Source organism: Pagrus major, chromosome 18, assembly GCF_040436345.1.
Source record: "Pagrus major chromosome 18, Pma_NU_1.0".
Classification (NCBI taxonomy): Eukaryota; Metazoa; Chordata; class Actinopteri; order Spariformes; family Sparidae; genus Pagrus; species Pagrus major.
The window spans coordinates 9,639,364-9,660,600 of NC_133232.1; the positions used below are offsets into that span (position 1 = coordinate 9,639,364).

The following is a 21,237-nucleotide window of genomic DNA, read 5'->3' on the forward strand; positions in this document are numbered from 1 at the left end:
TGAGTAGCGTGTTTTTGAGCTTAGCTAAAAGTGAAGGAAATGAGAGGAAAGCGCCACTGGAGATCATTGTTTTCTCCATGACTAATAATGGAGGGACCATAGCATTGCTCTCTGTTGTGGTGCAGGAACTGAGTAACTGCTGTTACGCATTTGTTTTAGTGCTTGTTTTTAGGACAAATAACTCAGCTAATCAAAAACTTGATGATTAGCTGCTGCTGCTAATCAGCTACAGTGAGTCCTCATCTGTCAAACTACATTTGCAAACACAGAAGATTCTGTTGTTTGTTCTGAATTAAAACCCTGATTTCAAATAAACTGGCTGAACTCTTGCGTGGATGTTCCCAGACGTGATCTTTTCCAGTCAACTACTGTAACATGAGCACACAAGTTGTTCATAATGTCTTTTCACACAAATGGAGCAGAACAGGTAGCCTCTTATAGCAATATGGGGGCATTGATTATGCTAATGATTATATCTCACAAATGAACACTTGTACAGGTGGCCTTCAACAAGTGTCTACGATCAATTTATGTCAAGTTTCTATAGTTAAGGGTTTGCTGAATCAGACTTGGAAAACTCATCTGAACGAACTTTACGGAAAAAAGTACAAGTTTACGATAAGAATACAAAAATGATCTTGTTCCTGTTCCTTGCTCTTCAGGATAATCCTCAGATGTAGTTTTCAGTGGGAATTCCCCCTTTAACAGTGTACCAGTGTCCTTAAGGCACTTGTGTTCCAAAACTACTAAAAAAAAGCAAAGGAAACTTTGTCAAACCTAGATTACAAAATGGACTTTAGTAACACATTGAATCGTATGCTAATGCTAATCTAGGAAATATGTGGCTAACTTTTGTGGTAAACTCATATGGGATGAGTTTGGTGAAGTGTTAATGGATTCAATCAATCACTTTTGCTACAATGCTCTATGTCATGCACTGATATATTGATCTAAATTATATCTGAGTATTTAAACAGATGTTATGATGCTCCGAGTAGATACATTTTCAAGCATCTTTTCAGAACAGTTTTATGTCAATAGTGAATCAAATGAGCATGCGTAACGTGTAAGGTGTCACTCACAGGAACTTATCACCTGACTTTGCAGTTTGCCTCAGAGCTTTTTAAGTTAATGGAGGAGTTAATGTTCAAAAAAACACATATTTTTCTCATACTTGCTGGGGGCATGGCTGAGGGCTTTGACTATATAGTTGTGACATCACAACCTTACGGGAGTCCTGAAGGCTTGTTTGAAGTCACAATTTCTGAAGCATTTTTGATCATTTCCCAGTTTTTATATAGCATCTAGATCTGCTTTGAAATCAAAAAAGACATGGAAATATCCATTTCTACAATATGGGACCTTTAGACAATGATGATTGTAACACTATCCGTGAACTTTCTGCTCCCTGTGATTACTTGGAGCCTTCATAAAGAAGTAGTGCATGACTGTGTCCATGGTTTCTGTCTGCGTTTGACATTGACTCAGAATTCTGGAGGCAGAAGCTGAGAACAGACCTCAAGCCTGACCACCGAAATGACCCACAGCACCTTTTGCAAACATAGTGATCAGGTTCACTTTACACTGCCTGAGGGAGTTGGCACTTGAGGCACGACACACACACAGACACACACACACACACACACACACACACACACACACACACACACACACACACACACACACACACACACACACACACAATTCTCCATCATTCTTCAAGAGCCCTTACATGGTAACCTCCGCATACTTTTAACAGGGCACTATATGCAGACTGAATCACACTTCTCAACTTGTGCTGTATTCCTTTCCATCCCGTCACTCTGCACCATCTCAAAACTGACAATTTAACGATTTTACCAGCTTCCTATGAAAGCCTCAGTGCACGGTGGGAAATGACAGATTTGAAGTCCAGCAGGAGAGCTACATTATAGAAGGTTTGACAGGGCCTGGGTGGATTTTTTTCCCCCTCTTTCCTTGCCACTGCATTGCTGGCAGGGAGAAGCCTCTCATTCAGAGCACAGGAGACAGAATTTCAACCTTCAGGGTCATTTTGGATCCTTGTATTGTAAATCACAACGCGCAGTAAAATATAATTACAAACCATGAGAACCATAAGCTGAGCTACCCGTGGTTTGGGGGGAGTTTAATTATCATCTGATGGTGCAAAAAGGAATATGAGGCCAAATTTGAATGCAGGTTTCAGCTCTAAAAGCCCTGCACGTAAATGCTATTGATAGTGTAGCCCATGTTGAAAGTCCACACATGTGGAATTTCTCAGATTTTCCGCAATGTTTATGCTACTAGACCCATAAGAACTATTAAACCATTTAGTGAAAAGTTTCTCAAGAATGCATGATGAAAAACGTTCAACATGTGAGCTAATTTCTACCATAAAAACAGACTTTCTTACCATCCCAGCTCTCCTGGCGATGACTGTGTGGAACTGGCCATCTGAAACTTTTATCATGGTCATCAGTTTATAAGTTCCACTTCCCAAGTTGAAGGAGAAGCGCATCCGTCCCTCGAAGACCTCCAGAGCCAGGAACTCCGCCTTGTCTCCGGTCTGGTTATCGTGGTTGTACATAAGCAGCGCGTTGCTCTTCAGGGTAGCGAACTTGATATATATGTAGTTATTGTTGGGATCCAGAGACGGAAACTCCATGTAGGAGAGCTCCTCAAAGCCATAGCTGTTCAGTTCGCAGTGCTTGCCGAAAACCCCTGAGGACAAAAACAGACCGAAAGAGGACTCAGAGAGGAAGCCAATGAATGATTCACAGTGCTGCTGTGATAAAAATATCTGCAGATAAAACAGAATCTTTATGGAGCAATACTATATGTTCTGTATTTAGTCATAACAAAGCAGTCAGATCATAATCTCACGTCTTTTTAAAGTTTAAGTAATAAGTAAGGCTTATTCATGACAGCTAAAATACAAAGCATGAAAAATGGAGACACAAAATGAAATGACAGCGTCCACATTTGTTTAAGAAATCATGAAATAATAATGGCACAATTTTCTTTTCTTTAGGAAGCCTGCATGAAATTTTCCATCTTGCTTTTCAATTTAACAGGGCTTGCTAATACCCTGAAAAGTTTCCTACTATTACTTACCAAATGGACAATGACAGTAATATCCATCCACACGATTCTGACAGGACCCGCCATTAAAACAAGGGTTACACGCACAGTGATTGATGATGGAATCACACGTTTTGCCTGGGTTCACAGAACAACACAAATTAAAATGGATGAGGTGGCAGACAACACAGGAAAACCCGGAGGGGAACACAGTTCACTCTCCCCACAGGCCAAGTCATGCAGGCCTTTCATCACCTCACAGTTGAGAAATGCACTGCAAAAAAAATCTGGGCTCCAACAAATCATTTCAACTTGTAGAGACTCCTAAAATCTTATTTGTGTTTAACCAACCATAACATATACAATAGGAAGATGTCTTGGTGCAGTTTTTTTTTTACTAAAATGACACTAATTTGGAATATAAATGACATCATTTGATCCAAAACAACATCTTGAAACTTTCACAGGAAAAAAGAAATGATCTCACTCAATTGGCAGATTATTCTCACATAGAATAATGAGATTTTCAAACTCGTTGCAAGATCAACAGGCATTTGGATAAAACCTTTTTTTGCAGTGCAGGAAGACAGTACATGGAGTACATGAATTGTTGCCACTTAGATGAACATCCAAAAGAGTTTAAAGGTTTAACATCATGATAAGGAATGTGAAACTGATGATAAAAATAATGGTCTTGGGCAAGACAATAAATGATTCAGACATGATACAAGACAAAAAGACTGACAATGAACTTCTGCAAATATATTTTAGGTTGTAAATCCTGTGACAAGTTGCTTAATGGAGATAGATTCTGCTGCCAAAAACCAGACAGGGAAAACAGGAAGTTGAGAGTTCAGTGTGAGGGCATGCAAACTACTGTAAGTCAATAGGTGCATTTCTTCAGGAGGATCATTTATCTTGATGAAACCTAAAGATTTGAGGTCATTTTTTATCGTCATAATAAAAAGGGACAGTAATGACTTGACTTGAGGCAAATCGCCTGCTTTGAAAATGTCTTTCAGATGCTGGAGTCAGCGGCTGGACAACATACGAGATTCAAATGAGTGTTCTAAGTAATTCCACTTAATATCCACTCCCCTTTTATCAAGGGTAATAACACAGCGTATTCATTACATTTACAAATGAAGAAGCCTGATTGGACGTTTTATAAAGCTGCTCATTTGTCATTCAACTCAAAACAGAGCCAAATGAGAAATCCTTGATTAAGAAACCCCTCTGTATACAGTTGGATTAGAAATCTATCTGTGTGTGGTCATAGCATGTATGCTCATAAAGGCGTACAATGAAATGTGATACTGGTGAGCTGTGTGTGGAGTCTGCACTCAAGTCCTGACAGGGTCAACTTCGCATCATCCTATTTATTAAAGCAAACATGGGAGGCTGATATGCATCACAGCTGATACCCCCCAACTAGTAATCTGAAAACCAAACTGTTTTTTGCAGCCATGCTTGTATGCTATGGCTACCTCACCTCTTGGAAACATTCAGAAGCAAATATTTTCCTTGGACCCAAAGCCATGTGTCTGAGTACATTATTGTGTGAGTGTCAGAGTGTGTACGTGTGTGTCCCAGCGTGTTTTTTTTTTTAGCCTAACATGAGTGACTCTGCAGTCAGACATAAAATGTGACTCCGGAGTGTGGAGTACCTGCAAATCCCGATTTGCAGAGGCAGTTGAAGCCACCGGGGAAGTTCTGGCACAGTGCCCCGTTCTTGCAGGGATTGGAAAGGCATTCGTTGACATCCCTCTCACAGGCCATCCCGGTGAAACCCTCAGGACAGGTGCAGGAGAAACCCCCCACCAGATTGTGGCAGGTGCCGCCATTGTGGCACGGTGATGGCTGGCACTCATCGATGTCTGTCTCACACAGAGCTCCTGTGTATCCTGGCCTGCAGCTGCAGGCGTAGGGCTGCAGGGGGTGGTTGGAAACAAGGATCACTGGGACACTTTCTTCTGTCTTCATATCAGGCCCGACACTGAGACGCCGCTTGCAGCTGCCTCCATTCTGGCACGGGTTACGTGTGCAAGGATCATGGTCCACCGCATCTATTTGCACCCCGCTCTGTCTATATAAAATGTCTTTGATACTCTGGAAGAATGTGGCCACGCCGCTGGGGTTGACATATTGTCCGTGACCCCGTTTCACAGCTGCCATTAGGAAAGTCTGATTGTTGAGTTCAAAAGCTCCATAAAGCAGCACCCCTGTGCCTAATCCTGCTAGCTGAGAGTTGGCAATGCGTAGGAAGCTGAGGTAGTGGTTGGTAAGGAAGCTTTTCACTCCTTGAGACTGGAGTCGGATGAGTATGCTATTGTCCACTGTGGTGTTTGTGAAGCCCATGAAGAGGACACGGGCTGTGTTGCTGACTGAGCCGTGGACACCATCACTGCTACGGATCGTTATTTCAAAGGTCCCATCCGTTGAGCGAGCTTTAGAGTTGAGGTTGCAAGTTCCAGTTGGGATACTAAAAAGACCAGAGGATGGAGGAATAAGGGAGCAATGAAACCTATCCTGAATGTCGGGGTCTTGAGGTCTAACATCTCCCAAAGAACCTCCTGGAAACATGTTCCCAAAGTAGTGGACGAAGATTTCCATGGATCTCGGCTCTGAAGGATTGTCGTTCTGATCGTTAATTTTGATGTGAATTGTTCCCGTTGAGGACATTTGAGGCACACCAGAGTCCTTGATCACAACAGAGAGGTAGAAGTCGCTAATCTGTTCTCTGTCGATCTCCCGACTGGTGGTTAACACTCCAGCTGGGCTAAGGCTGAAGTAGCTGTTGGCAGATCCAGAACTCTGAAGGCTGAATAAGAAAGGGCCTTGGTTGGGTGGTAGATCGGGGTCAGATGCTGTCAGCGTTGTAACTGAGGTGCCAGCTCTTTGGTTCTCCATTACCTCAGCATAGGCAGTTGTCAAAGTTGGACCGTTATCGTTGATATCTTCCAGATTCACAATCACGGTGGTGCTTCCGGTTGCAGGAGGTGTGCCAGTATCCACAGCAAGAACTGTTAGATTATACACAGGAGTTGTTTCTCTGTCTAGCTCTGCAGCTACAGAAACTTGGCCAGTTTTTGGGTTGATAGTGAAAACATTTTTATCAGAGTCAACAGCAGCAATGGAGTAGGAAAATCTGCTCCAGCTTGGAACAGAGTCTGAGTCCTCAGCACTCACAAAGGTAACCAGACTACCAGGTGAAAGCCCTTCACTAACCTGCACATCATACAGTTCCTGGGTAAAAACAGGAGGATCATTGGCATCAAGAATTGTAATGTTCACAAACACCTCATCAATATCTGCCCCGCGGATGCTTCCTGCATTCTTTGCCAACACCTTCAGTGAAATCTTTTCCTCTTTCTCACGGTCTAGAGTACCTGTGACATAAATCTGGCCTGTTTTCTTGTTGATGCCAAAGCCCTTCTTTCTGCTCTTCCCAAAAATGAGGTAGTAAACCACTCCATCATCTCCTTGGTCTCGATCACTGGCGAACACTTCCCCGACCACTGTGCCTTTTGGAGCAGCTTCAGAGATTTCAAAGTAGTACTGTTTGGAGACAAAGCGGGGTACGTATTCATTGGCTCCCTTTAGCTGAATGTTGACATTGGCGAAGCTGCAGCGCTCCTCGTCTGGGACATTGAAGGCCTTTACTGTTAAATGGTAGACTTGCTTTGCCTCGTAATCCAAGAAGCCCTGGGTGGTGATGGTGCCCGTGTTTGGGTCAATAACAAAGAGATCACTGTCTGATGACTGTATCACATAAGCCATGACTGCGTTAGCTCCCGAATCACGGTCTATGGCGTTCATTTTGACCACGGTGGTGCCACTGGGAACGTTCTCCTGCACAATGGGGAAGTACTCATCAGGATCAAACACTGGGGGGTTGTCATTCACATCAGTCACGTGTACTGTGACTGAGACGTAGCTTGTTTTTGCAATCCAACCACCATCAGTGGCTGAAACTCTAAGATCATGGTGTTGCTTCTCTTCAAAGTCCAGAGGATAAGTTAGGGTTAACACTCCAGTTTTAGCATTAAGTGAAAACAGACCCTTGTCGTTGCCTGAAGTAATATTGTATGTGATAAGGCCATTCATTTCTTTATCTTTGTCTCTGGCAGACAGAGTCCTTATTGCTGTTCCCACAGCAAGGCTTTCAGGTACAGTAGCTGAGATTTGGCTTTGTGAGAACTCAGGCGTGTGGTGGTTTTCCTCTGTGACTGCGATTCGCACTGATGTTCGTGCCGACAAAGGAGGATTTCCTCTGTCACTGGCTGTGACATCAGTGAGGAAAATTTTATTCATATCAGATGTAAGGGAGGAGGCAACAGTAATCCATCCACCTATTTTATCTAGTTTGAATTTACTAGAGCTGTTTCCACCTGTGATCAAGTACTCAACCTCAGAATTAATGCCAAAGTCTTTTTTGTCGTGAGCTACAACCCTGATCAGCCTGGTGCCAACCTTGACACTTTTAGTGACAGGAGTAAAGTAGCTCAGTGAATCGAACTCAGGGGGATTATCATTGCTGTCTACAATGTTCACAATTACTGTGGTCTCACTCATCAAAGGCTTGACAGCCCGGTCTGAGGCTGTGACAATGAAGCTGTGGCGATTTATATTTATACTACTAGCACCTGTTGAGTTCTGATATTTTAACTGCTGCTTCACAAATATCTCTCCAGAGCTGGCATTAATTCTGAAATACTCTGACTGGGACCGGATGAAATAGAAGATTTTACCGTTGAAACCCTTGTCAGGATCTGTGGCGGACACCTGTGTGACCAGAGAGCCCACCTCAGTGAGCTCAGGGTAGTCCAGATAGTAAGAGGGACGGCTAAATCTAGGGGCGTTATCATTAATATCCGTTATAAATATGGTGACATCTGTGCTTACTGTCCAGCCAGAGTCATGGGCAGACACCTTGACAATGTAATGATCTGTGTCTTCTCTATTGAGAGGTCTACTTATTGTTATGTCTCCTGTGTTTGGGTTAATACTGAATGGAAGGCTGGTGTCTGTAATTGAATATCGGCTGATGGCGTTTGAACCAGCATCCTCATCTGTGGTGGTGACTCTGGTGACTGTGTACCCCACAGGGGCGTTTTCAGCCACTGTAGCGCTAAAGATCTTAGAAAACCTTGGAGCATTATCATTAACATCCAGTACATTTATCAGCACTCTGACTGCTGTGTTTTTGGGCGGCAACCCCCGGTCTGTGGCTTTGACTTTCAAAGTATACTGAGCCACCTTCTCCCGGTCCAACGGCCTGGTGGTTCTTATTTCACCAGTCGCTCTATTAATGCTGAAACTGTTCTCCTTGTTGCCATCAATGAGGGCGTATTCAAGCTGTCCGTTAGGCCCGCTGTCCAGATCAACAGCAGAGACCATCAGCACCCGCTGAGGTGAAAGATTCTCCAGTATCTCAGCATGGAAGGGATCCTTATCAAACACTGGGTGATTGTCATTCACGTCCAGTACTGTTATTTCCACTTTCTCATAGGAGGAATAAGGTGGGAAACCCTGATCTCGGGCCTCGATCCAGAGAACATACTTCTGAATGTGTTCATAATCTAGCGGATGTCTGACAGACAGCTCCCCTGATAGCTGGTCAATATGAAAGGCATAATCCAGGTTGCCGCTGGCGATGTAATATGACAATGGTCCACCCCTCATAGAAGACCCGGTCACTGTTGTGACAATGTGATTGGTTGGCTGGCTTTCGGGGAACGTGAATGCATGCTCCTTTAGTTTGATGACAGGAAAGTTTCCTCCCGTGACGAAGCGGACAGTCACGGTGGTCGTGTCCGTTTTGGGGTTAGATCCGCCGTCTTTTACTCGAACTGTGAGGGTAACTTCAGAAGTTCCTGTTAGCTTCTCGTTGGCAGTGATGGCACCTCTGACCGGGTCGATCTTGAACTTTTCAGAGTTGCGGCCTATCAAGGAGTAGTGCAGCTGGGCGTTGGAGCCTGAGTCCTCATCAGTGACAGTAACAGCAAAGACCAGGGACCCTAAAGATATAAAGGAGTTTTGTGGTCAGGTTGTTGTGTGATTATATGACTTTTCAACTCAAAAGTTGGGACGCTCTGGTTCTTCTTAATTTTTATGTTAAATGCGTCAAATTCATGATGAGAAAATTTATTATTTTCAACATTAAAGGGTTACTCCGCCAAATTTGATCATTATAGTGTAACCTGTTTTTACAGGTCTTGGAAAGTACTTCTTCATATGTGAAAAAAAGTAGCATAAAGCTTTTTGTGGCTCCAGAGAAAGCTGCATTTAATCTGATAAAGTGGCTGTAGGGATCTTGTTTTTGTGCTGTATTTAATTGACTGTAGGTCGCAAATGATTTTCAAATCGTTGTAATCTGTATTTATTTACGTTTTATACAGCATCCCAACTTTTGGGGAATTGGGGTTGTATTTTAAAGATGCTGACAATGCATACACCTGCATATAAATATATAAATACTGAGAGTGTTAACAATACTTTTCTGTAATCATAAAGCTGTATTTTAATATATAATATGCTCTTGAATCTGAGACTAAAGTATAAGTTATCCAAAAAACCCTGTGGATGCCCCATTTTGACAAAAAAATGTACTAACCTGCTGCAGTAGAAGCAGGTATGTGGGTGACATAAGGGTGATGGTGGAAGCGAGGAGGGTTATCGTTGATGTCAGCCACTGTCACGGACACGGTGGCCGAACTGGACAGACCCTGGGGCTGCCCTCCATCTGTTGCCACAACCAGCAGCTGGTAATTGGCCCTGTCTTCTCGATCCAGCAAGGAGCTGGTGATAATCTGTCCTGTGGCTGGGTTGATGGAGAACTGGCCGTGTCCTCCAGTCAGGCTGTAGCTGTGGAAAGATAAAGAAGTAAACGTTTCAGCAAAAGCTTTGTGATTGAGTTTTTGGTGTTTCAAAAAAGTTATTACACCGTGAAAGGACACAATAAAGTATAAATTATACAGAATCACCCTTTTAGTCCACTCAGTGGCTTTGGAACGACATAAAGTTCTGTAGCATTTCTTATATAACAGTGGGTTAATTGTGTTATTACAGGTGCTTCTAATGTATATAATGACTGTCCGGTGTTACATGAGTCATTCCCCTGAAACAGTTTCTACATTTGACTGAATGGCGAATGATGAAGTGCGTTGGAGTTTGTTTTAAGGTCTAACATGACCATACCATGTCAAAAAAAGGCATTTTAACTATTTAAAAAAAGAGCGTTGTGGAGTTTTCTTGTGATTTTAGTTTCTACATGCTGTTTGCAGCACTGCCAATGGGTCTTTCTCAGTGCCGTCACAATGTGGTCTATAGAGGGCACTGTTTCAAGCTCCACAAAAGCAGATTTAATGGAAAATATACCCAATAATGGTCCTCCACATTGTACTGGCATGACATCAAATCAGTAAACTGATTGAGCCTTCATATTCTATCAAATGCAGCCACTATTTTCTGCTTCACTGCTCACAGAGTCCCTGTGGTTCAGGCTGCTGAAGTTGGAAAAGTCCAGACTCCTTTATTCAATTTATCTTATTTAATTCAATTTATTGTGGAAGAAAAATAAAGGAGAAAAAAAAGATTTAATAGCTCTCAAAAATATCACATTCAGTAAGATTTAACGAAACATAAAGTAGATGCATAAATAGCAGCACATAGCATAAAACTCTTCAGAAGTGAGGGGTCACAGACTAATATCATGTTTCAGCCAGTATCTCGCAAGTCTCTCCGGCAGGACCCAGACATAAATGTAAACTGACACATACATGTACACACCAGTGCATATTTTGAAAAGGCTTCAGAGAAAAGCATCCCCCTCCAGAGATGGGACGACAAATTACAGAACAACGTGTGAAAGCAGAGTTGATGCAAAGCTTATTTGGACATCATCGACAACATAAACTGTCCGCAGATGCTTGTGGTCTGAACACAGTCCAGAGACAAGTCCAGGTCTGGGTCTTACATTTAATGGGCTGTGAGAATCAAAACTAATAATTGAAGGTAACCGGTTCTGGTCTCCATTAAGGGCCTCGAACCCCATGGAACCCCTGATGGGCACAACTCTTACTGTCATAGACAATTAACATCCTCATTACCGTGTTTTGGGAAACTGGAGCGCGATGTGGTACCCCCCAATGTGCAACCAGTGGGGTTACTGAGGAGAGATGAGGGGCTGGACTTGAGTTAGTGTCCGGCTTGAGAGAGACCGGCCAGAAGCTCTTACATGCTCCCCCGTGGAGGCGGCTGTGAGTGTGAATAATCTGTCGTCCGGCTTGAGAATCGTGGCCCTCCCTAACAATGACTACGGGTGTTGACTCAAACTCTACAGTCCGCTCCTAAACTCTTTACAATTGCAACATCGGCTTGGAATTTCACAAAGCTGGTGATGAGGTAAATCGTTTCAGTGAAGGCGTGAGGAAAGCCAAAACCCAGTCCTGTATGGCCCTGAAAGGGTATTTTTCACACCAGGGAATCAAAGCAAGCTGACCTGATTACTCATGGTAGTTACTGGAACTGTACAGAGTGACAGAGGTCTCCTCTGCATTGTAAAAAAATGGCTTCATTAGTCCTATGCACACAAAAGATTTTATTCCTGTGTTAATGTGTCTGTAATGAAGTAAAATTTGGAATAAATCTTCAGTGGAAATGATTTACCGTTTCCTTCAGAAGTCAGAAGTCCATGGAAAAAACTAATCAAACTATGAGGTCATTTCTGTAATCTGTTCCTGGTGTAGGATTTTCTTCTTTTCTGTATTTGCTTCTTCTGTCAAACTTGTGTCAATAAGAGTGGAGGCAGTAATTAAATCGAAAGAGCAGATCTGAATGCAGACTCGGTGCAAACATTCAGTTTTGCATTGTCTATTTATAAAAGGGAATACAATCTTAAAGATCCCCTCTAGGCATATTTTAAGATCTATATAAAACACTGTACTTTGACTAATAATCTGTTTCTGCTATGTTTTTTATCCACAGAGTTTTATTATCTTATTAAAATCCTGAAAAATCTGCTCCCTCTCCCTCATTAAACAAATCTATAATTATGCAAATATGTCAGTTCAAAAGTTTAAGAACTACTTCACAGGAGATGCCTCCTTCACTTCAAGTCCATCCTCAGTGTTTGTGCACTGGAGGCTTCAAGTTTCTACAACACACTTGTGTATAATGAATATTCAACCAGGACTGGCTTTCAAGCTATTTGTGATGTCACCCATTAAGCTTGTAGCCACGCCTCTTAAAATCAGAATGACTTGAATGTGAAAACAGCCTCTGCACATACATCAGTCTACACAATGAAGCTCAAACATTTAATATAGGAGCAAGAAGAAAAACACATTCATGACTAGCGGGGGACTTTAAATGTAACTATTTTAAGACTGTATTATTGGTGAATTATAAAATCGAATCCATTGCTAACACTTTTGTACCTTGAATTATCAGCATAACTACATCAAAGTCAAGCCTATTTTAATGTCTTGGCCCTGGATGCCTTGGGGATAAAGGACCACAACAATTTCTGCAGTTTGAATACTGCTGGGAACATTTGTTGCATGTCGTTCCACATTTGTATCTCAACAATCTAATAAAAGCATGACGATGTGGCCTCTACAAAAAATATTACAAACAAAAAACATGTACCCAGATCAAAGGAGGCGACAACAAACAAGAGAAATTAGGCATGTCGGACAGTTTTATGTGGCTTAAATCATTTCAAACGAATCAAATGCACCCAGCACTGAGCTTGAAAGAAAGACTTAAACCAAAGACAATAAAAAAGTAAGCAACATTTTATTGCCAGTGACTTCTGTATCACTACCTGAGCCGTGTCAGCTTCCTCATCAGTAACGCACATGTACAACTCTCAACAGAGATGAGAAAGAATCAAGATGCCTCACTCCTTACTACTTCCACCAGCTTCGATGATGCAAATGAATGATGCGAACGATGTGTCAAAATCAGAATTTTAATGATCAAGAATTTTTTTTTAAAAAGTTTATCGTCTTCTGGATGTAGTCTGATGTGGTGTATGGTCTGCTGCTTTCAACCGTTCCCTATTTTTCCCTATGAACTCCTCTCCTGGCACTAGGAAAGGAGTCATAACCTATTTTCATTAGGTTTATTCACATTTTAGAAACCTGCATATATGTGCAAATTTTGGTGTAAAAGTAGTATAAGTGAAAAGGAACCAGAGAAGTGCCTAAAGGTACCTTATTACACCATTGACGCCCACATCAGCATCGGAGCTGTTGACCAGAAGCACATCAGTCCCTGTCGGGGCGTCCTCCATGATGGTGGTGTGGAAGGTGGAGGAGGTGAAAATGGGAACATTATCGTTCACGTCGTTCACCAGAACTGTGACTGTCCCTGTTCCGCTCAAAGACGGTGAACCTGGAGATGAAGGAGGAAAAGAAAAGAAAATGAATGACAGTAGCAGTTTGGTTTTCCTACACTAAGCACAGTAAAAAGAAGTGAAGAAGGACAGAACTCATTACGCTTTCCATTCACATGACATAGCAAGCTGGTACAAGGGACACAGTAGCATGTGAGCACCGTTAAGATTTCTATTAGACACATGATTACACGACTTGTCATTTGCAGTGAGATCCAAACTGAAACAATTCATTCTCTTGTGACAGCTCAGCCACAATATTCCTGCTGCATTTAATTCAAGCAAATTTCTCTGGCCATCAGTTTGGATTTCCATCAGCCGCTGTGCTGCCACATCAACACACACCAGTGCAGAACACATCAAAAGGACTCAATGTCACTGAAACCAAATCTTTCAGGCGTCCTTCCTGGGGTCTTGGACACTCATAGATTTAATTTCCACAGCGAGGTATCTATTTTAAGGTGCACGGCACTGAGCTGAGTTAGTCTGTGGAATTTGAGTGAGCAGAAGTGCTATTTTCAGCAAAAATCTGACCGTTTTTCTCCCAGAGCGGGTGACGAAAACGGGGCTCTCTGGGCCCCGGGGGATGGATTTAAATCAATAGCAGATGAAAAATGAGCTGCAATGCAGAAAAACCTGAAGAGAAAAAAAGATTTAGACATCTGCCTTGCTTAAGCTGGCCTTTATAATCCATCCTTAAATGGCACGCTGAACTGCCGGTTCTTTATTCCAAACATAAACACAAGTTGGGCCTTGTTAGTGAACGTCACAATATGGGATCTAGGGACATCTATAAAGGCTTGGTGGTACATTGAGCTCTTAATGATTTGCATATGTTTACATTGTTTATGAGGACAGAGATCACCTGAGGACTGAGAAGAGCTGTGTGAGGGAATTTTCCCACCTCTTACATGTAGTCATTGCCTCCTGCAGCTCTCCTCAGGAATCTGTGTGAACGTGTCAACTATAATACATCCAAATAAAAACATACACAATCCTGAGCTTGTGTCTCCTGTGCCTGTGTACTCAGCTGTTAAAAACATCAGATGCTTGAACTCACGTACCGTGGGGGCCTGGATTAATAAGAGATAATAAAAAACATTTGGACCATGGCCACCAAAATTCTCTCTTAATGCGGAGCTGTGCAAAATCAAAACATAAGGAATCTGAGAGAAGAGAGTGTTGAGGGGAGGAGGGTCAGAGAAAGAAAGCTGGAGGGACACTGAGGCTCCACTGCTCAGCCAGTGAGGATTATCTTATAAGTATGATAAAATCAGGGCAACATGCTCATTATGTTTTGAGCCAAGTCTTCTCATTTGAAAGTCAGATGAATTATCTTTCCTCTAGCAGCCTCCTGAGATGATACATGATAAAATGACTCCTTTCTGTCGTGCTGGATGTCACCAAAGGATGGCAAAGGAACAAAGGAACATGAGCAATGTTCAGAACTCTTTTGCCTTGAGACAAATTGACAACTGTCCAGGTTCTGGCTTAATATATTAGGTATTTTAACTAAGCTAGTTTAATGAATCTATGGAAGGCAATGTGAGTTCTCATAAGCTTGTTTTTGCAGCAGGTTTGGCAGTTGTTATCAGTAGCAAATAGCAGACACCCACAGTTAAAAACGAGCTGGTGAATAAAGTGGAGCATTTAGCAGCTTAATAAGCAGAAATTTGTCTCAGGAATTGGTGGAGACCAAAAACAGAGCTAAAAGAGAGTAAATTTCAGACCTACATTCACCATGTGACCAGAAACCTGACTCGAAATGAAAGATAATGTTGCTGTGTGTCTACCATATTGGAAACTATTTCACAATAGTTATAGTTAATAGGGTTATAATTTAAAGCAGGAACCATCTGATTAAACAGCCACTTAACACAATTATGAATATGACTGACATCGATATGAAACTTTTGGAACTTGACAATTTCACAACGCAGTCCTACAGACACACTTTGGTTGATACCGAAAAAAGTATTGAGGTTCACAGTTATCCACAATTTACATACAGTGTGTCCCTGCAGGGTAGGACACTAAAATATTTAAACCGCCAGCCGGACCAACTCAAGTGTTCTTGAGAAAGAAATGAAATTCCCTACAAGCTCTGCAGCTGCTGTTAAACTGCTGACACTAAACTGTGACCTCCGTGTGGGCAGAGAGGAGAAATTTCCTTGTGAAGATCAACAAATGTGAACATTATTGTGGGGTTTGGAGACCACTGCAGCTTCTTTCAGGAGGGCAGGGGATTCCTCACAAAATGAGATTCGAGACAGTTTACTGTAACATCATGGCTTTATGATAATAAACAGACGTTGGACCTTAAGCTTGTCATGTGTCCAGGTTTCTGGTCAGAACAGAAGTGGCTAACATGCGCATTCAGAGTAAACAGAGCTGAATTCCAGAAGCAAAATAAATGATACAAACGGAGGTATCGGTAAACAAGTTTTATCCCAAAAGAGGCACAGAAACCATACAACACTAATCTTTAGTGACTCATTACCAAAATGAGTCATGTCCTCTGCAGTTCTAACTTTTTAAGTACCCTGTGTTTATCACCAAATATAGGCAATGTTGAATTTTGAGGTGATTATGCGTTTCCACCTTTACAAATATTTGTGATTAAGAGAGTACTGCTTGTAAACAAAATACAAGGAAATCATTGCTGATATATACAGCGTCAACCGACAACAAATTTGGTGTAAAATGAAAAGAATTAAGATGAATCCAATCTAATCAGGTATCTAAACTTTGGTACATAATTTAGGTCATCCAGTTCATACTGTAGCATCACAGGGCTATTATGTAATCAAAGGACCACACCATGTGGCTAAGTGCCCGAACAAATATAGTCAGCAGGATTACTTAATCAACATCATACTTGATTGCGGCTTTCTAATCCGCCTACGCTGCAGTGAGCCCGCGGTGTCACACGTTCAAGTGCACAACGTGATCAGATTGACATGAGCCATCACTCAGGTGGTTGTCATGGCAACAGATTAGAGCGGCTCCTGCTCCTCCTTCGGCTGATCCTATTAATTGAGGAGTGTTCCAAGTCAGCAAGGTGTCCGTATCGCTTTAAGTTAACCGGCGTGGAGCCGCTTCGGAGCTGCTGCTGTGTGTTTGACAGTCAGCAACTCACTAAGACTGTTGTTCATCAAAGATGTTCTGTGCTGGGCTGATAAGTGGCTCTGGGAGTTAAGTAAATTTGTCCCTAGCTCCTATGAGAGACCTGGTGGCTGGAGAAAATATTTGGTTTTGAATATCGAGCCAGCTGCGATATTTCTGTGAACTCAAAAAACTCAAGGTGCTGCATTCCAATAGCATTGTTTCCCCACTAAGAGCGGAAGCAGTGTGTGTGTGTGTGTGTGTGTGTGTGTGTGTGTGTGTGTGTGTGTATGCGTGTTCGTTTGTGTGTATGTGAAGCACACTGCCCTCTTTTTCAGGCGTTTTACTTTTGGGCAGGATGTGATGTCACAACCTGTTTACAGCCTCGGGAGAAAGAACAACCTCCTCCGCCACCACTTGTGTGACCTTTGACCTGCATTGCCTCTGTCACCAAACGAATCAGGGAGGCACATGACCCTGGTTCCTCAGCTAATCCTTAGTAAGCACAAAGCAAAGACACCCCATCCCCCCTTCTAGTGAAGACCTAAACTGCTCAAATACTCCCAAAGCCCCCCTGATGCTCCTCCGTGCGACCCTGAACCTGTGCTGATCCCGCCTTCGCTGACAGGCGTAGGTTCAAACGCACCATTTTTCAAGTCTTTTTTGGTGTATCGCCTGTCACAGCATCATGTGCAGCCTCAGGACGTGCCTTCTTAGCCTCCTGGGGCTCACTGATATCACATAACCCCTGGCAGCTGTTTCGCCCCAAACCTGCTGTCCGATGTGTTAATAGTTCAGATCTATCTTGTTACATCGCATGGGCTGACAGATTTAGTCATCAAGGAACACTATATCCTGGCAGGTATGCAAATATATGTAAATGACAGTTGTCTGTTAGGGTGAGACATTCTTAAGATTCATACAACGGCGGTTGCTAAATAACTGGGTCAACATCGCAGCTGAGTATGTCGTCTGTTTCCGATTCTTAAATTTCCCCTGAATACCGTACCTGTAATAGTAAGAAAAACAAACCCAGAACAGTTTATGATGTACAAAATAGCCTCCATCCACTTCTTCTGTTTATTTCCGAGGGAGTGACTCAACAGAAGAGGAATGCTCTCCAAGAGTGCTGAGAAATGCCAGCATCTCCTCCAAACAGACTTTGCTGGAATCTGGCAAAGCCCAGAGAAGAGTGTCAGGGTCGATGATTTAGACGACTGCAGGCGAGACGGGTGTCACCTCGTGCGCCGCTGCTCAAGCCGTGGAAGGGAAGAAGAGGGGGCGGCGGTGGGGATATGGTGAGGAAATATGCCTAAATCTGGCAGCGTGCAATCTGGGCCCGACAAATGACATCATTTTGCCATGGAAAGAGAGCTGGTGGAAATTTGCAGCGGGAAGTCAGCTGCCTACCGGTGGCTGCCTGCACTGTGGTTAGAGAAGTATTTTTTCCATTGGCAGATCCTGCCCCCGACCCTTTATTCTTTTTTTATCCTGCTGTAGTTTAGTTAATTTTACAGTTTTTATAAGGTTGCATACAAGCAAAGCTGTTTTATTTGCCTGTTGTATCGTTTGACATATGAAAATGAAGCACTAGACTGTAGACTCCATGAAAAAAAGCCATGCACATAAATACAAGATTAGAGCCACAACGAGTATTCGATTATTTGACAACCAATAATCTTTTTAGCGATAAATTAATCGGTTTGAGTATTTTTAAAAGTAAACAGGTCAAAATTCTTTGACTTGGGTGGAATCTTTTCAAATCAATTTGGGATCTCAGGGCGTCCAGAGACTTGGATTATGCCTGACGACCTGTTTGGAGCCATTTTTTACATTTTAAAACAAGTTCCCAGGTACTTTAGTTGTTTTAGAGAATGCTGCAATGCCATTAAGCATTGACTATGAAACTTCACTGGACTTTCAGCGTGAGGCTCTAATTTGTAGATCACTTGTTTGCCAGATACGGCAATCAAGGCACTACCTCGCCTCCGTCTGTGTGTGCTGTGAGCATAATCTTATTTCAGGGGTTAATCTTAGGTCACTTAGGAAAGCAAACCGCCATGACCTGACACTGCTCTCCTGGTGATTACAGCCTCACATCATCGGTATTTACCTCACGCCGAGAACTTATCAACACCATCGCTCATGACTCAAGATAAACTGTGTACTTTTACACCACCGATTTTTGCTGTGGCTAGAAAATTGTTTTGGGAGCGAATGCCAATCATCACTTACAGTCCAGGAGAGTGTGTGTGGGTATATTTGATCCAAATTCATCTTGGTTATTATTGCACACGAGGAAATGGGATTCGGTTCCAGAGGAGCATGCTCCCTCAATCAGAAAAGAAAATACTGGACCTTGTGGTACCATGTTTCCATGAGGTGGTTTTGCCCCGGAGAGCTGCGCTGGAGTCGCTGAGCTCTCAAGTGGGATGGATACCATAAAGGATAAGTCCAAGCTAAGTCCTGGTGATAACCCTGTCTCCAAGACTGAGGGTATTCTCCATGGGAACACATCAGACTGATGGTATTCAGATAACTGTTTTTCATCCTGTGAGCAGCCATTACACTATGGGATAAAGAAGCTGGCGTCAGTGTACCTCATTTCACACAAAGCAATTGAATCCGTCGGAGAGCTCAAAGCGCTCGAGCCACATGAGGATTCCTCCGTGCTTTAATCGAAACACCATTACCATTTAATTAAACGCAGCACATTCCCTTCAGATCTGGGAATGACACAGTTGGGGCAGGGACAACCAAAACAGAGCCCACTGTTTGATATTTCACAATAATCCCAAAGAACTTAAAGTGCTTGTAAAACTGGCGGTGGGACTGACATTCAATTCTGTCTGCTTATATTTCATTGCTCAGATCTGAGCGGTTCATTTTCAGCATGGATCATATTTGGAGAAAATGGGAGAACCCAGAATAACCCCAAAGAACTGGTGTCCAAAATAACAAGCTTTCAGGACCCTGAGACTAAACTCGGAGCAGCTGACCATCTGTTGCCTCCTTGTCCACCCTACGGATCCACAGACAGTTTTCTCTGTAAGCCTCTCAACCCAGAAAGTATTGTCTCGAGCATAAACATATGGCAGGGTCTAAGCACCTTATTAGTGTACATTACCACCAGACAAATCACATTAACCTCCAGGAAGGTGCCGTGGCCATACTTTCTGAACCGGAGGGGGTACAAATACATGTGTTAATGACGATTAAGCTATCTGTTTTTTGACCGCTGCAGCTGCTATGAGGGCGCGCACTGCTGTGAGAGCCTCGCAGGGGGCCGACTTGCAGGAAACAGCAGCACCCACCTCCTGGGAAAGGCTGTGAGTTGCTGTGAGTCTAAGCCTTGCTAAGAAGCAGGTTTGAGTGTCTCTGTTGGCACAAGAGATAATCTCTTCCTCCAATATATATTGACTAATGTTTTATTGATAAACTGGCAAACAAGAGCAAAGCTGGGATGTCCAAACAACCGGGTTCATTACACCGGGAAGTCCAGGACAGGTTGACTTAGGGAAGACGGATGAATGTGTAAATTTATGAGACAGCCCATCTGTAGCCTGAAGCTTAAGGCTAAACGGTTAATTACGGTTTATGGACTGCGGCTAGATTGTGCTCTTAAGGGACAGCGTAAATAAAACACATCATTACTCAGGGGGGAGAGAACTGGCCACCATCAAGGCAAAATTGACATTTTTCTGCCTCTGAGAACCTGTTGCTTTGCGACAAAGCTGCTTTTAATGCGACCCTGTCCAGCACCCATGAATGGCCTTGGAGGAGCCGAGTTCAGGGTGCGAGCTGTCCCACTGCACAGTTTGCCAAACATAACAGAGTAAACAGAGGTTTTCTCACAGTTAACAAGCAACAGAGTGAAAGGGATATCTCAGTCCAACGCTCAAAGCTGCTACCCGGCATAAAGGGGAAAAATATTTCTAATAACACGGCAATCTCAGAGGCATTCATCAAATTAAACCTAAAATGTTATACAGCTCGCCAGTTATTTATGGAGTGCTGTGTCTGAATGCTTTTGCATAATTTCTTCCCCATATGTTACGAAGAGGGTTTGGTGGTTTGCAGGCGGTTGAGGAAAGCATATCGACAGAGACAAAGTGCTGCTTTCTCTCAAATTTTAGGGCCTGTGGTGAAATTTAATAAAGTGATTTTGCCTTTTGTGTTTTTATTGCAATGGCACTTTTATTTGCTGTGTTGTTCAATATTTGGAAATCCCTTTTTAGCAGTGCATCTGTGGACCATTTAGTGACTGCTTTCCATTTTATAGTGACACAGCAATACCAACAGATCATAAGCAGTGTGAGAGGTGGAAAACATAGACTGGTAGTATAACTCGTAATACAACTCTATAATGTTCATACATGGGCTATATAAAAGATATGACTTTGGAAAAGTGTTTAAGAGTGAGAGCATGCGTACTTATTCACGCACACGTTACATGCCACACAAATGGAAAAAGAACAGCTACAACTAGTTATGATATAATTAGCTTTGTGAGGACGAGATGTGCTAACCAGGCTCCTCAGAGAAAAACAGCAAATAAACATCATTAAAAAAAAGTGTTTCTTGCCAGGTTGAAGCACTAATCATCCAACCCACACCACCTTTTTAAAACCTCCTCCATTACCTACCAA

The 21,237-nt window shown here is 42.7% G+C and overlaps 1 protein-coding gene across 1 annotated transcript in view; it reads right to left on the bottom strand.

Moving 5' to 3' along the window:
- Positions 1-21,237, bottom strand: part of fat4 (FAT atypical cadherin 4) — a 121,206-nt gene that overhangs the window by 16,705 nt on the left and 83,264 nt on the right. Inside the window, exons 7-11 of the mRNA XM_073486438.1 lie at positions 13,302-13,482; positions 9,698-9,948; positions 4,749-9,101; positions 3,115-3,219; positions 2,414-2,721 (exon numbers count right to left, since the gene is read on the bottom strand). Coding sequence (XP_073342539.1) covers positions 2,414-2,721; positions 3,115-3,219; positions 4,749-9,101; positions 9,698-9,948; positions 13,302-13,482 — 5,198 coding nt within the window. The remainder of the gene's footprint in view (positions 1-2,413; positions 2,722-3,114; positions 3,220-4,748; positions 9,102-9,697; positions 9,949-13,301; positions 13,483-21,237) is intronic.